Raw genomic sequence first — 17,500 nt, forward strand, 5'->3', positions numbered from 1 at the left:
CTGTAGACCACCTGACGGTGTGTCAGACAAACAAAATTCACCAAAATAAAAGCAGGATACCTGGTGCTGTGGTTGGCTGTTGGATCTTCTGATCTGCCAGAAATAAAACAGAAGAAAGTAATTTTATTTCTCATGTTCATGTTTATTGCGCTAACGTTAGCTAAGGTTGTGACATTAATGCCAACTGTAGCATCGATGCTGCTGTCCTCTACAGTAAGAACAGCAGCCTCAGACGAGTTAACCTCAAAGCTCACATCCACTCGCAGTGAGTCCACCACTCGTGTCCTCACATCAGATCGGCCATACGTCCGTCTGTTAGTCCTGAAACAGGTCCTCTCCAGCGGATCTTGATTTGGTCAGTGGTTCGGTGGATTCTGGCGAGACAGTGAACGATCTTTAAATCCTTTAAAGGTCTTATTTGCAAGTAACAGTAAATTCTACGTAACATTGTAAGAAAGTCATGTAGAGCACTGTATCATCTGCATACAGGCTCATCGTCATTTTAACGCTCTGATTGTATAAAACAAGGGAACAGAGGGAGATCCACAGCAGAACTCTGAAGCAGACTGCTGCTGTGACTAACTTCTCTCTCGCTGAATATTTTACTCACTTGTGTCTTTTTCTCTGTGCAGGTTCTTCCTCAAGTTCTTCCTCAAGTGTAACCAGAACTGTCTGAAGAACGCTGGAAACCCACGAGACATGAGGAGGTTCCAGGTAACACACACACACACACACACACACACACACACACACACACACACACACACACACACACACACACACAGTGAATTCATTTCCCCAAAGGGCAGGACTTGGCTTAGGGGACCTGCTGTACCCACAATGCATTGCAGCAGGGCAGCCTGAGGCTTATTGCTTTGCAGATATAATATTAGAGGTCAGCAGGGAACTGTCGCTCTGCCCGTCTGTCTGTGTGTGTGTGTCTGTGTGTGTGTGTCTGTGTGAGCACCTTGTGAAATATTAAATTGAATTATTATCATATGATCCTGAGATTATTATTCATGTTTAGAGTGAAACAAATAGCTGCTGAGGTCACAGCATGCTTGCTCAGGACATTCTGATGGAGACGATGTTGACAGATTTCTGTAAGTCCTGACAGGAAGGAAACAGATACCATGTGTGGTGCTGGTTCTGAAGGTAGACCAGCTGGACAAAACTGGATTCTGATCCAAATGAGTGTTTGTCAGTAAAAGTTACAGAAGAATACACTTTTTTTGTATTAACAGTTTAATTGTAATAACTTAGAAAAGTGAAGAGAGGAAAACCAGAGAGAAAGTAGTGAAAATGAAAAAAAAAAGCAAGAAAGTTAAAGAAGAAAATAACAAAAAAAAAACAGGAGAAGACAAAGAAGAAGAAGATCGAGTGGAAACAGACACACACACACACACACACACACACACACACACACACACACACACACACACACACACACTCTCTCTCTCTCTCTCCACACTGCACTGGGCGATCAAGCTGACAGGATGTTCAGTCCAGTTAAACCAGCAGTGGAGGAGGGAGGGAGACGGGGTGAGTGAGCTGCAGTAAGCATGTAGAGAGAGAGAGGGAGACAGGTGAAGTCAGGTGAAGCCTCTGGACTTGTCTGTGGTTGTCGTGGAGACAGCAGGGTGAATGATGTGCTGGTTAGTCACCGTGGCGACAGGGAGGACGACCTTCTGCTCCGTGGACATGGATCAACGGCAACAACCTCGCCACGGCAACCGGCCGGGGATGATGAATGGCCACAGCTGAGTGGCTGCTGTGACATCACAGGGGGCGGGGCTACAGGGGACAGCACACTCACACATATCTAAAAAGGATTTTACTCAGTTTTAGTGTGTTCAACCTTTTCAAGATTATTTTACATCTTTGAAAAGTCTCTGGGGTCAGAGGTCGACTGGGTCGCATGTTTCCATCATCTGTTCTGCAGAAACGCGTCAGTGTGACATCAGAGCCACCCGGTCTTGAGCAGTCCACTATCATTAAAGTGATTTTCAGGTTTGCAATAATTTCCTTCATTTAGTTTTTTATACATTACATCAAATTTATATTTTTTTGTCAAAAGAAGAAATGCAGAAACTAAAAGACAACTGTTCTTTACATTTAGAGCATTTTTCAGATGCCTTTGTCCAAAGTGACTCACAGTAATTCATTCATTCACACACTGATGGTGGCGGCTGGCATGCAAGACCAGCACATCAGGAGCAGTTTGGGGTTCACTATATTGCCCAAGGGCACTTCGACACCATCCACTGCTCTGTTTCCTTAAGGTTGTTGATGAAGTTGTCTGTGTGCCTGCAGGTGGTGGTGTCTACGACAGTGAACGTGGACGGCCATGTTCTCGCTGTCTCTGACAACATGTTCGTACACAACAACTCCAAACATGGCCGCCGAGCCCGAAGATTGGACCCGTCTGAAGGTACGCACCTTTATATCAGGTCCTCCATATAAGGGATGCTGAGGAACTTCATACTTTAACCCTTGACGGAAAAATTAATCCAAGACAACTGTTAATTGTTTGAGGACAAGCCACAGACACGAAGAAAAACTCCTGCACTCCTGACAGGTCGGTACTGGTCGGTTGGTTGGTTTGTCAGCAGGTTTACACAAAGACTACTGAACAGATTTCCATGAAACTTTGATGGAGGATGGTCTCAGTCCAGAAGAGACTCCATTGGAGTCTATTAATTGTCATATCCAGACAAAGGGACGAATCCCGGAATTGTTTCTCCCTTTCTTTAACATTATGTGATGGACATTTGGATCATGATGATGGTGAAACTTCACTGACGTGACGATGCTCCAGTGTCGAGGTCCAAGTTCAGCTCACTGATCACAGCCGCACTCGTCAGCTGACTTCTGCTACGACTTAAAGCATCCAGACCAGAGAACCTGAACAGCAGAGAGGAGTGTAATCTGGTCTTTGAACAGAAGTCACCCCAGTGGCTTGTGGGTAGGAAGACCAGACGCCTCACCGTCCCCAGAGAGGACAGTGTGTGTATGTGTGTGTGTGTGTGTGTGTGTGTGTGTCTTTTCGCAGGCCGTTCAACCTCTTTAATTGCCCTCCTAATTAAAGAGGGTAACCATGGAAACCACCCCTCCCGTGGGTCGGACTGGTTCTGCCTGCTTCTCTCAGAGCTGCAGATTCTCGGAGTTAAAGTAGAGAAACCTGCTGGAACCAGTTTCATGTTTCACACGAAGAAGAGAGAAGAAACAAAGTCCGTCAACCAGATTAACGAAGCGTTCGCCTCAAGATTAGAAAATAAATTCCTGCAGCTGACTCAGATGACCTGTGACCAAACTTCAGTCTGAGTCTTTAAATTTATATCATCTTTATACCCATTCAGATTTATGTTGAGCGTGACAGCCAATCAGGTCTCTTGTGTCATGACAACACATTAACTCTGACTCCATCAGCAGACTGACAGCAGATCAGATTAGAGACTGAGATTATCAACAGAAATAAAACGGCAGAAAACTGAAAATAATTCTAATGAGAGGCAGGACAGGTGGGTCCAGAGTCAGGACAGGTGGGTCCAGAGTCAGGACAGGTGGGTCAAGTGGGTCCAGAGCCAGGACAGGTGGGTCAAGAGTCAGGACAGGTGGGTCCAGAGTCAGGACAGGTGGGTCAGGTGGGTCCAGAGCCAGGACAGGTGGGTCCAGAGTCAGGACAGGTGGGTCCAGAGCCAGGACAGGTGGGTCCAGAGTCAGGACAGGTGGGTCCAGAGCCAGGACAGGTGGGTCCAGAGCCAGGACAGGTGGGTCAAGAGTCAGGACAGGTGGGTCCAGAGTCAGGACAGGTGGGTCCAGAGCCAGGACAGGTGGGTCCAGAGCCAGGACAGGTGGGTCCAGAGCCAGGACAGGTGGGTCAAGAGTCAGGACAGGTGGGTCCAGAGCCAGGACAGGTGGGTCCAGAGCCAGGACAGGTGGGTCAAGAGTCAGGACAGGTGGGTCCAGAGCCAGGACAGGTGGGTCCAGACTCACCTGTCTGTGTGATTCTGATACAACAGCCTGTAATAGAACAGAATGGAGGTCAGGTGCTGTAATGTCATCTGAAGTCTTCAGTGATGAGATTAGCTGCACTCTCTCCCCCCCCCCCCACACACACACATGCACACATGCACACACTCTGTGCTTTCATTTCACTTTATAATTAATCTGCAGCTGCACTCGAAAGAAGAGCGAGAAAGTAGTCATTACCAGCCGTGTGTGTGTGTGTGTGTGTGTGTGTGTGTGTGTGTGTGTGTGTGTGACCTAAGCTAAAGCGGATAAAAGCCACGACCCAATTAAATCACATTCTGAGTGTGTATCAGTGTGTGTGTGTGTGTGTGACCTTCAGTCGTTCTGCAGTAGCGTTGAAGTGTTTCTCACTCTGTGGGTCTGGACCCTTGAAGAGGTCAGAGGATAAACGTGGTGATAGACTGTTTAACAGTGAAACAACAACTCCCATGATCCCACGCTGCTTCATGACATCATCAAACTGCATCTGTCCACGCTGTTTTGATTGAGGGACCCCCGCAACAAAATGTAAAGACTGATTTGCTTTGTCTCAATTCAGCGTCTGCATCCTTCGGAGGAGCATTTGAAGGCCAGTTACATCATTATGCCACATGAGGGCTGTCCCATTCCGAGGCTCCTCCCACTTTTCCCTGTTTTTAGAGGACGCACCACTAAGATCCTTTGCGGTCTAACATATCCAAAAATTATTTGTGCGCCGTTGCTCAGTCCCAAATAAGAAGAAAGAAAATGGCAACATCAAGCTAACTGTTAACTAGCTAATAATGACAATTATGATAACTTTACTGTGGAAGGGGTAAGGGCGGGAACATCTGGTGACGCAACCAGGAAGTCCTCCGAAGGCTCGACTGTCTTATTTATCAACGCTGACGCAGCTTCTGAAGGACGCAGAGCTGTGTGTTGATCAGAAACACAGATGACAAAGACAGGACACAATTATCCTGGTTCACCAAGGTGAGCTTTAACAAGCCTCAGGTAACGAGACGCTGACATTTACCTGTCTCTCTCTCTCTCTCTCTGTCTGTCTGTCTGTCTGTCTGTCTCTCTCTCGTCCAGCAGCCACTCCCTGTATCAAAGCCATCAGTCCCAGTGAGGGCTGGACGACAGGCGGAGCGACCGTCATCCTGATTGGAGACAACTTCTTTGATGGCCTGCAGGTCGTCTTCGGCACCATGCTGGTGTGGAGTGAGGTAACACACAGCTGATTGCTAACCAGTAATCAATACAGCCACCCGGCCTGTTATCACCACAGTCATGTGTCTGTCTGTGTGCAGCTGATCACCCCTCATGCTATCCGGGTCCAGACTCCTCCCCGTCACATCCCCGGGGTCGTCGAGGTCACGCTGTCCTACAAGTCCAAACAGTTCTGTAAAGGAGCGCCGGGACGTTTCGTTTACACAGGTAACAGCCAATCACAGAACACCTGGTCAGATTCTGAAATGTTAGGGGGACGTCCCCTTCACACTGTCCTCTCTGTCTGTCCTCCCCTCACCCTGTCCTCTGTCTGTCCTCCCCTCACCCTGTCCTCTGTCTGTCCTCCCCTCACCCTGTCCTCTCTGTCTGTCCCCCCTCACCCTGTCCTCTCTGGCGGTCCCCCCTCACCCCGTCCTCTCTGTCTGTCCTCCCCTCACCCTGTCCTCTCTGTCTGTCCCCCCTCACCCTGTCCTCTCTGTCTGTCCTCCCCTCACCCTGTCCTCTCTGTCTGTCCCCCCTCACCCTGTCCTCTCTGTCTGTCCTCCCCTCACCCTGTCCTCTCTGTCTGTCCTCCCCTCACCCTGTCCTCTGTCTGTCCTCCCCTCACCCTGTCCTCTCTGTCTGTCCCCCCTCACCCTGTCCTCTCTGTCTGTCCTCCCCTCACCTTGGCCTCTGTCTGTCCTCCCCTCACCCTGTCCTCTCTGTCTGTCCCCCCTCACCCTGTCCTCTCTGTCTGTCCCCCCTCACCCTGTCTTCTCTGTCTGTCCTCCCCTCACCCTGTCCTCTCTGTCTGTCCTCCCCTCACCCTGTCCTCTGTCTGTCCTCCCCTCACCCTGTCCTCTGGGTCTGTCCCCCCTCACCCTGTCCTCTCTGTCTGTCCCCCCTCACCCTGTCCTCTCTGTCTGTCCTCCCCTCACCCTGTCCTCTCTGTCTGTCCTCCCCTCACCCTGTCCTCTGTCTGTCCTCCCCTCACCCTGTCCTCTCTGTCTGTCCCCCCTCACCCTGTCCTCTCTGTCTGTCCCCCCTCACCCTGTCCTCTCTGTCTGTCCCCCCTCCTCTCTGTGTCTTTATTTGTCTTGGTTTCCTTCCTGCAGCAGATCAGTGGAGGTGTTTCATTTCACACTGCCATCAGAGTAATTACACACATTTAAATCCCATTAACCCTCAAACCAGACCGAACCTTCATGTTAACGACCTTTGAACACACACACACACACACAAACACACACACACACACACACACACACACACACACACACACACACACACACACACTCTTCTGTACGTGTGAGTGTGATGTCATCAGTCACATGACCTTCAGATTCATACAGCAGCTGCTTTCGCACCTCAGTGGTTCAGAGCAGCTTCGTCCTGCTCACCATGACTTGAACCACCCAGTTCCCAGCATGCTTTGCACCACGACTTCCATAAACAGAAGGTGAAATAAAAGTACTACAAGTTTTAGAGTACTGAGACATTACAAACATGTGCATCATCATCATCAAAATATATTTACATAACCAATAATGAAAGTTGTCTTTTTATTATTCCACATGTACTATTGTGAAATGTTCCAGCAGGTGGAACCTGCTCTGCTTCCTGTAGGGCATATTAAAGTGTAACACAGTCTGTAAAATCTTCCAGCAGGAAGCGGCAGCACAGAAGTACTTTGAGTACAAGTACCTCAAAGCTCCCAGTGCATCTTCAGTAAATCTACTTACTTAGTAACTTTCCACTCTGTCAGAGTCAGCAACCAATCAGCGCTGATCTGTACTACTACACTTGAACACATCACAGTGACATCACACAGCGAGCTGTTTCTATGATACAATGTGTTGATACGAGTCGTCATGCAGACAGACAGCTCCATGAAATTTCAATGAGTATTGATCGCGGAGTATTGATCGCTCCAACGCCTTCTGTCTGACCCAAGCACAGATTTTCATTTCCTCACACACACTGTTGAGTCTGAACTGATCCAGATCGTCAGGACACAATGAGACAAGAGACAAATTAAACTTAAGCAAATAAAGAAACATTCAGTCTGACTTTATCAAACCTTCCACCTCCATGAAGTCAACTACTCTTGAATATACACTAAATAACAACATGAAGACAAACTAGAATGAAAGTGAATTAAACTCATAGTTCTTGTTCTTGTTAGACATGTCAGAGATAAGTTTAAAAAATTCAAAGTCACGTCAGTTCAATCAACACCGATCACATCTGAAATACCAACAGAAGTGTCAGGAGTCTGGTGACAGTTCACTATGATCGGTGTCCCATCAGATCAATACTCAGTGATCACATCTTTATCAACCACCCTGAACCATGAGCTGTCAGTTCAACTGCTTATTGATCGGATCATTACACAGTCTGCTGCTCCACTGGAGCTTCATCACAGCCAATTAACCAATCAGACAAAGACCTTAGTGACAGACAGCTCGTAACTACAGTAAAACTACAGTAAAGCTACAGTATCACTACAGTATAACTACAACAGAACTACACTAAAACTACAGTAAAGTTACAGTATAACTACAGTATAACTACAACAGAACTACACTAAAGCTACAGTAAAGTTACAGTATTACTACAGTATAACTACAACATACCCACAACATGACTACAGGAAAGCTACAGTATAGCTACATTATAATTACAGTATAACTACAACAGAACTACAGTAAAACTACAGTAAAGCTACAGTATGACTACAGTATAACTACAACATAACTACAGTGTAACTTAAGTATAACTACAACAAAACTACAGTAAAACTACAACATAACTACAGTAAAACTAAAGTAAAGCTACAGTATAACTACAACAAAACTACAGTAAAACTACAACATAACAACAACAGAACTACAGTAAAGCTACAGTATAACTACAGTATAACTACAACATAACTACAGTGTAACTTAAGTATAACTACAACAAAACTACAGTAAAACTACAACATAACTACAGTAAAACTAAAGTAAAGCTACAGTATAACTACAACAAAACTACAGTAAAACTACAACATAACAACAACAGAACTACAGTAAAGCTACAGTATAACTACAAATAACTACAGTAAAACTACAGTATAACTACAAATAACTACAGTAAAGCTACAGTATAACTACAACAGAACTACAGTAAAACTACAACATAACTACAGTAAAACTACAGTAAAGATATGTGACATTAATAATCAATACATTAATTGATAAAATGTTAAAATGACAAAGACCTTAGTGACAGACAGCTCGTAACTACAGTAAAGCTACAGTATAACTACAACAGAACTACAGTAAAACTACAGTAAAGCTACAGTATAACTACAGTATAACTACAATGTACACACACACACACACACACACACACACACACACACACACAGCCACAGACAGACAGCTCGTAACTACAGTAAAGCTACAGTATAACTACAACAGAACTACACTAAAACTACAGTAAAGTTACAGTATAACTACAGTATAACTACAACAGAACTACACTAAAGCTACAGTAAAGTTACAGTATTACTACAGTATAACTACAACATACCCACAACATGACTACAGGAAAGCTACAGTATAGCTACATTATAATTACAGTATAACTACAACAGAACTACAGTAAAACTACAGTAAAGCTACAGTATGACTACAGTATAACTACAACATAACTACAGTGTAACTTAAGTATAACTACAACAAAACTACAGTAAAACTACAACATAACTACAGTAAAACTAAAGTAAAGCTACAGTATAACTACAACAAAACTACAGTAAAACTACAACATAACAACAACAGAACTACAGTAAAGCTACAGTATAACTACAGTATAACTACAACATAACTACAGTGTAACTTAAGTATAACTACAACAAAACTACAGTAAAACTACAACATAACTACAGTAAAACTAAAGTAAAGCTACAGTATAACTACAACAAAACTACAGTAAAACTACAACATAACAACAACAGAACTACAGTAAAGCTACAGTATAACTACAAATAACTACAGTAAAACTACAGTATAACTACAAATAACTACAGTAAAGCTACAGTATAACTACAACAGAACTACAGTAAAACTACAACATAACTACAGTAAAACTACAGTAAAGATATGTGACATTAATAATCAATACATTAATTGATAAAATGTTAAAATGACAAAGACCTTAGTGACAGACAGCTCGTAACTACAGTAAAGCTACAGTATAACTACAACAGAACTACAGTAAAACTACAGTAAAGCTACAGTATAACTACAGTATAACTACAATGTACACACACACACACACACACACACACACACACACACACACAGCCACTGATAACACAGACATCCTGAAGAGCTAACACACTCTTATAACTGCTGCTTGTTACGCCCTGTGAGCCTTCAAGGACTGAACACACACACAAACACACACACACACACACACACACACACACACACACACACACACAGTTTCTCTCTGTTCTCCTTTCTCTTTCCTCATCTCTTCTCTGTATGCTCATGAGGTAAAGAACTTTTCCCTCCAATCAGCAGTCAAATAAAAAATGACATCATGGTGGATTGAGGAGTGAGACTGAAGAAAATCCTCTTCCACTCTGGTGTTTATTCCTCCAGCAGCTCCGGCTCCAGCAGCTCCGGCTCCAGCTGCCGTCTGCTGATTAACTGCTCCAGATGAACTTGTTGATCCAAAACACCGGCAACTCTGTCATCAGATTACTGCTGGTCACATTAAACAAACAGTAGAAATGGTACAGACTTCTGTAGACAGTAAACACAGACTGTTATAAGCTCAGTATCTTTATTCAATCAGGCAAAGCCTAGAAATAAAAACAGTTACATCCTGACTAATCATATGACAAAAATGATATGTTATTACATGTTAATAGTGTACTCTGAAATAAAGTGTGACCACACCAGTGTCTGTCCCTCCCCTCCCGTCTGTGAATCCTGCAGACAGACAGATGTGTCAGATGTTTATTAAAAATTGTCCCCAAAAACAACCGAGAGGTGAAGCTCACAGCTAGCTGTCACTCAAAGAGGCCACGCCCCAAATCAACTTTAAGCCTTAATATAATTTAAGCCAGTGAGTTTTTATTAAAGATGTGATGGAACGATCAGTGATCTACAGGGAGAGTTTCATAAATCAATGAATGTGATAATATGATAAGTTAGGCTATAATAAATGTGTGATTTGTCGTCCTCAGCATTAAATGAGCCCACTATAGACTACGGCTTCCAGAGGTTACAGAAGGTCATTCCTCGTCACCCTGGAGACCCAGAGAGACTGCCCAAGGTACCACACACACACACACACACACACACGCGCACACACACACACACACACACACACACACACACACTGAGACAAACAAACAGTCTCTGATTGTTGGTGTTTTTTCCATCAGTCTGTGTTCTGGTCGGCTGCTCTCAGTCTGATAATCATCAGCTGCATCTACTGATTCTACTGTTTATCTACTGGGTTACTGAGTGTGTGTGTGTGTGTGTGTACAGAAGCACTGAACATTTCTCTCTTGATTTGTTCCTAAATCAATACTCAATCAATATTTGATATGTTGCCGGGTGAACACAAGTTGGAAGAATCTTCAACATGTTGTAAATAGTCAACTGATCAGAAGTTCTGTTGGCCCATTTGTCCTTCGTATGATCCGAGCCTGAGGTCAGAGACATCACGTCTGAGCTTTACTTTCTGTTTGTGAGTCACTGGATCATTTTACTAAAACATAATCAAGATAATCAATACAACAACAAATATTCTGTCTGCGGCTGCTGTGATGTGAACTGACATGTTCCATAATGAAAACCACGTCTTTAATAATTCATCTGTAATGGTTTTATTCAATTACCCACGATGCCTTGTGCTCAACGTGCAGCTGAGCGACTGCAGAGCGTAGAAACATCCTGAAACCTCTGACGTTCAGCTGATCACTCAAACATCACATCTGCTTTCAGGATTTAGACTCGTCCCGCCTCCAGAGGCAACATGAGTGACACTCAGATCGGCCAATCACAGAGCTGCGCTGTGATGTCATGTCACGCAGCCACTGAGATGTAGGTGTTAAAGTTGTTTCTATGTAAATGAACCAACACGACATTCATCACTGTTAGCTAACACACACACACACACACACACACACACACACACACACACACAAAAGAGCATTAAATTCAACAAACACCCACACAAAGACAAGAGATGATTGAATAAAAGGTAAGCCAGTGTGCGAGTGTGTGTGTGTGTAAAGCCCATTCGCAAACAGGGAGGTAGAAACAGTCAAATCAGGTAATCAGTGAGTGCAGCCATGTGGCAAGAAAGGAGATTGGCACAGACACACACACACGCGCACGTACACACATACACACACACACACACACATTATCAGTATGTCTCTTATCAGATTTATAAACAGAAATAACTTGTGTGTTGTTGCTGTTTCCGTAGAGACGTGTGTTTCCGTCCAACAGAAATCAGGACGCATTTTTCTTTATCTGAAACCAGAAGTGAGACGACTATCCAGCCACTCTGATACGATGCTGCTCGGAGAAAAGAATGTGGCTGAATCTGATTGGCCACTGCAGCGCCTTTGTCGATGATGTCATCTCTGGGCTGGCGTTAAGCTTAACATTTATTAGCCTTCCATTTATTTAGCAAGATGTCATGTCGTGGTCCTCCACAGAAATCACGTGAGCTACAAGCACAACACAAGGCGACCTTGAGAGCCATCTGCTGCAGTATCCTCCACACCACCAGGGGGCACACAAACAAAACAGACGATGGGCTTCCCCCGAATTTCCACTGGATACGTGTCCAGTGCATTACTGCTCCGATCCAGTTTTGCTCCGCCATCCGACAACCCCCACCGGTTGAGTTTTGAGTCTGCCACGCCGCAGTATGTTGGACAGCTGGTGTCGCGAGGCCGAGGAGTTCCTGCAATAATCACATGATCACTGCAGTTATAGATCTGTTATAAAAACAACAGCAGGAAGTGTTCCCGACCGAAGGATCAGCAGAAGAGCTTGTGTTTGTCTCTGTTTTGACATGTGTGTGCTGGTGTCAACACAGTGTTTTATTTTGAAAAGTAACCGGATGTTATAATGTTGTTTCGGTGCGTGATTTCCTGTCTGCTCGGTGCTAAATTCAGCTGAACTGCTGCGTCGTGCTCCGGCATCCACCAGAAATAGAAGTCCTGCGTATCTGTTCCGGAGGGTTCTGGACTGCCGGAGCTGGACGGAGATACGCAGCGGACCTGCTGGAAGAGAACACAGAGACTAAAGTAATCCATCAGCTCTGCTGGCGTGGTGGAGACGTGACGCAGCGGACACGTATCTGGTGGAAATTGGGGGTTGGATCAAACGTGGCTGCAGCCTCTGCAGGACAGTTTCTCCATGACTGTGAAGTCATGACTGTTGTTTGAAGGCTCAATATATCCTGTCAACACTTTGAATCTGCTCGACAGATTCAAGTCACTCGAATGTCGATTTTAAAAATCTTCTCCTGTTTTTAAAGAATTGTCCAGCTTGAAACACATTAGAAACTTAAACAATGAGAGCGTCTCTGGTTTCTGTGTAAAGATGTCAGGACAATTTCAACAAAGTCCTCCGGACGTGACGTTCATGACTGACGTGGTCCACCACACAGAGTGAAGTCGAAGCTCACATCACTGCAAAACAACACAAATGTATCGAGGTATTTTGAGATTGCTAATGTTATCAAACATTAGCTTGCTTGCTAGCTTGTGGAGATAACACACACACACACACACACACACACACACACACACACACACACACACTTTTATGTAGCAAGATTGTTTTCTTGTGATTGTAATTATTCATGATGTCGCGTTAATAAGGTTCATTTCCTGCTGCTGAGGCTGAAACAATGAATCTGAAGGATCAGTGTGTGTGTGTGTGCATGTGTGTGTGTCAGGGCTTAAAAGAATAATTGGTTTCCTCCTCAGCGATGACATCCCAACCTCCAGCTCTATCGCCGCGGTAACCTTGTTAATGTGTGTGTGTGGGAGAGAGAGGTGCTTGTCATCTCACTGTGTAACAATGAAACACTTGTAATAATAAGGCTTCATTTGTCACTATAAACACAGTGTGTGTGTGTGTGTGTGTGTGTGTGTGTGTGTGTGTGTGTGTGTGTGAATAAAGCTCTCATGCTGTGACACACTTGAACGTCGCTCTGCATAAACGAGCAGATTAAAGACGATCGGAGGCTGAACGCTACTTCACAGAGATGACTTCCTCTCAGCGTGAGTGTGTATCTGTGTGTGTGTGTGTGTGTGTGCGCGTGTGTGTCTGTGTGTGTGTGAGTGTGTGATCAGTCTAATAGTGACGGTCATTGTGTTCAAGAGGTCAGTGAATGTTATTTGTCCTGTGATGTGAAGAAATGTAAAGAAAAGAGGTCAGAAGAGAAAGATGGAAGGAAAGATGAGAGGAGGAGTGATGGTGGAGGAGAGATGGAGGAGTGATGGTGGAGGAGTAATGGAGGAGTGATGGAGGAGTGATGGAGGAGGAGTGGTGGAGGAGCGATGGTGGAGGAGTGATGGAGGAGGAGTGATGGAGGAGGAGTGATGAGGAGGAGTAATGAGGAGTGATGGAGGAAGAGTGATGTGGAGGAGTGATGGAGGAGTGATGGTGGAGGAGTGATGGAGGAGGAGTGGTGGAGGAGTGATGGTGGAGGAGTAATGAGGAGTGATGGAGGAAGAGTGATGGTGGAGGAGTGATGGAGGAGTGATGGAGGATGAGTGATGGTGGAGGAGTGATGGAGGAGGATTGGTGGAGGAGTGATGGAGGAGGAGTGATGGAGGAGGAGTAATGAGGAGTGATGGAGGAAGAGTGATGGAGGAGGAGTGATGGAGGAGTGATGGTGGAGGAGTAATGGAGGAGGAGTGATGGAGGAGTGATGGTGGAGGAGCGATGGAGGAGGATTGGTGGAGGAGTGATGGAGGAGGAGTGATGGAGGAGGAGTAATGAGGAGTGATGGAGGAAGAGTGATGGAGGAGGAGTGATGGAGGAGTGATGGTGGAGGAGTAATGGAGGAGGAGTGATGGAGGAGTGATGGAGGAGGAGTGATGGAGGAGGAGTGATGGAGGAGTGATGGTGGAGGAGTGATGGAGGAGTGATGGTGGAGGAGTGATGGTGGAGGAGTGATGGAGGAGTGATAGAGGAGGAGTAATGGAGGAGTGATGGGTGCAGCAGGGTGATGGAGGACTGAGGGGGCGGGGTTAATTGAAAACCCTCCTGAAGAAGTTTGTAATGAAAAGCAGCAGATTAACTGAGTGTGTGTTTAATTAAGATAAAGACTCAACGAGGCATTGTTCTGTTCTGCTGCCTGATTAGACACACACACGCACACACACATGCACACACGCACACACACGCACACACACACACACAGTCATGCTTTCATCACTTCAGAGGACATTCATTTAACCAAACACTCACCTTAAATCAAGTCTTCACAAGAAAATGTAACAATTTTCTTCATGAGGACTCGTTTGTGTGCCTTGTGTCTGTAACACACACACACACACACACACACACACACACACACACACACACACACACACCCAGAGCTGTCTGTTGGCAGAATGTTAACACAGAGTGCTCATTGAAGTGAGGTAGCTCAGTGTTAGGGAGGCTGTGTGTGTGTGTGTGCGTGTGTGTGTGTGTGTGTGTGTGTGTGTGTGTGTGTGTGTGTGTGTGTGTGTGTGTGTGTGCATGTTGTGCGTGCGTGCGTGCATGTGTGTGTGTGTGTGTGAAGTTTAATAGTACCGGCTCCATCAGATCACACAAAGAAACTCTTCCGTTAATGTCTGAGTGACCTGTGATGTCACTTCCTGCTCATCCATCACTGTGACAGACTCCATGTTTCTACTCAAAGACAGAAAGAAGTTCATGTTGAACATTTGCTGAATTTACAAGAAGGAGACAACGATGTAGAGTCAGTCTGTTTGTTCTTCTTCTTCATGGTTTATGTTTCCTGTCTGTGTGTCAGGAGGTGCTGTTGAAGCGGGCAGCTGACCTGGTGGAGGCGCTCTACGGGATGCCTCACAACAACCAGGTAACGTTTGCTCCACTACACATGTGAGACAGTAACTTGTTTACAGTTGGACTCTGGTAGGTTCAGTCTGCTTCTTAGTTCTGGCTGTTTAAACAATTCATGAGTGAAACATAAAGACACGTCCTCTCTGAGCAGGTCTGTCTACTAACCCTCACCTTTAAGATTCATTCACTAAAGAACCCAGATGAACATTATGAATCGATGAATGTGATTTTATTGATGATGTCATTGATCCGGGCTCCGTCTGATCCAGGTCAGAGTTCAGCGCTTCACTGACTTTAATATAAAAAGGTTGAGTTCACTCAGCTGGGAGGTTTCAGTCACGTAGAGACGAGCAGCCATTGTTTATATTCTTGTAAAGAAATTTTCCCATGATGCTCAGCGAGCAGGACGTCCCTCCTCCTCCGGGTTTATGACTCAGAACCTCCTGAAACACCGAAACACTTTATATTCACTCCATCGTCCCCGACACGCTTCTCAACCTGCGAGTTAATCACCCCAAACACACACGCACACGCACACACATAGTAACACACACACACACACACACACACACAGTAACACACACACACACACACACACACACACACACACACAGTAACACACAGGTTTAGTGAAGTGAAAGAGTAACCTTGAACAGAGAACAGAGGTAAATGCATGTAAATGCAACTGTAGTAATAATAATAACACTGTGTGTGCGTGTGTGTGTGTGAAACAAGCTCAACATGTTTTTAATGTGATCACAGAATAAAATGAGAGAATCAAATATTACTGAGAGAATAAAACTAAATACTTTTACTCGACCACTCTACATTTTAAAGTACTTAAACATAAAAACATTTATATACAAACAAAATATATAAAGTAATAACATTGTATGTTTCAGAGCTGGTTCAGGAATGATTGAGAAACAAATGTTGGTAAGCCTTTCTTTTACAGTCCCCTGATTATCAGGTATTTACCTGGTAAATTCATGGTAACACAAAAGTGTTACTAGGTAATTACCAATGGTAATAAGAAAGTAAATACAATATCTAGTATATATTTTGTTACCTATATTTACTGGGTAAATAGCTAGTAATTAGGGGACTGTGGCGACCTGCTTATTACCAGCAGTAATTACCTAATAACACACTATAATTTACCGTATAGTATAGTATAGTATAGTATATACCCAGTATTTTGGCCATAGTTTAATTTTTTTTTTTTTTTTAAATTTTTTATTTATTTTATTTATTTATTATTTACTTTCTTGTTACCATTGGTAATTAACTAGTAACCCTTTTGTGTTACCATGAATTTACCAGGTAAATTCCTGGAAATTAGGGGACTGTAAAAGAAAGACTTACCCAAATGTCTATATGAAGAACCAGAAACCTCAGAGACTGAACTTCTTCCTCCCTGCAGGAGATCATCCTGAAGCGAGCGGCCGACATCGCTGAAGCTCTCTACAGCGTTCCCAGGAACCACAACCAGATCCCATCGCTAGGCAACACTGCCTCCCACGGCATGATGGGAGTCAACTCCTTTAGCGGACAGCTGGCCGTCAATGTCTCCGACACTACGCAAGGTACAAGTACAAGTACTGCAGTACTGCAGTACTGCGGAGGGACTAATATGGAGATGGTCACACAACTTTAACAGTATATTTTATTACCACTGACACCAGAGAGAAGACAGAAGTGAGAAAGAAGTTCATGTAAAACATTTGCTGAATTAACAAGAAGGTCCAAATAATGCAGAATGAGTCAGAGACAGAGTTTCACAGAGTTTATAAAGTGTCTCCAACTCAACAACTACACTGACACATTTGTTAAAGGAGTCTGGTTCAGTCCAGTCCTGTATCAGTCACTGCTGAGCAGCAGGTTCCTGCAGTGTCTCTAAACCTGTGATGTCATCCTCTCACAGTTGGTTACAGTCGTAACACCAGCAGCGTGTCGCCACGGGGATACGCACCAAGCTCCACCCCTCAACAGAGTAACTACGGCAACACCGTCAGCAACAGCATGAATGGCTACGGCAACACCGGCATGCCAAACCTCGGAGTGGCAACATCACCCGGTTTCCTCAACGGCTCGTCTGCCAACTCTCCCTACGGCAGTAAGTATCAAGGTAAATACCACAGCACCACTTCCACACTACCACAGCACCACTTCCACACTACCAC

At 44.7% G+C, this 17,500-nt stretch overlaps 1 protein-coding gene across 4 annotated transcripts in view; it reads left to right on the forward strand.

Annotated features, from left to right (window-relative positions):
- LOC119010042 (transcription factor COE3-like) overlaps positions 1–17,500 on the forward strand; it is a 48,692-nt gene that overhangs the window by 24,919 nt on the left and 6,273 nt on the right. Inside the window, exons 7-14 of one of the 4 annotated variants that reach the window (XM_037081891.1) lie at positions 633–714; positions 2,314–2,431; positions 5,086–5,219; positions 5,304–5,430; positions 10,448–10,536; positions 15,268–15,333; positions 16,741–16,903; positions 17,242–17,445. In XM_037081891.1, the coding sequence (XP_036937786.1) occupies positions 633–714; positions 2,314–2,431; positions 5,086–5,219; positions 5,304–5,430; positions 10,448–10,536; positions 15,268–15,333; positions 16,741–16,903; positions 17,242–17,445 (983 nt within the window). The remainder of the gene's footprint in view (positions 1–632; positions 715–2,313; positions 2,432–5,085; positions 5,220–5,303; positions 5,431–10,447; positions 10,537–15,267; positions 15,334–16,740; positions 16,904–17,241; positions 17,446–17,500) is intronic. The other 3 variants (XM_037081893.1, XM_037081892.1, XM_037081894.1) reach the window with 3 other exon arrangements.

Source organism: Acanthopagrus latus, chromosome 20 (assembly GCF_904848185.1).
Source record: "Acanthopagrus latus isolate v.2019 chromosome 20, fAcaLat1.1, whole genome shotgun sequence".
In the NCBI taxonomy this organism is placed as follows: domain Eukaryota; kingdom Metazoa; phylum Chordata; class Actinopteri; order Spariformes; family Sparidae; genus Acanthopagrus; species Acanthopagrus latus.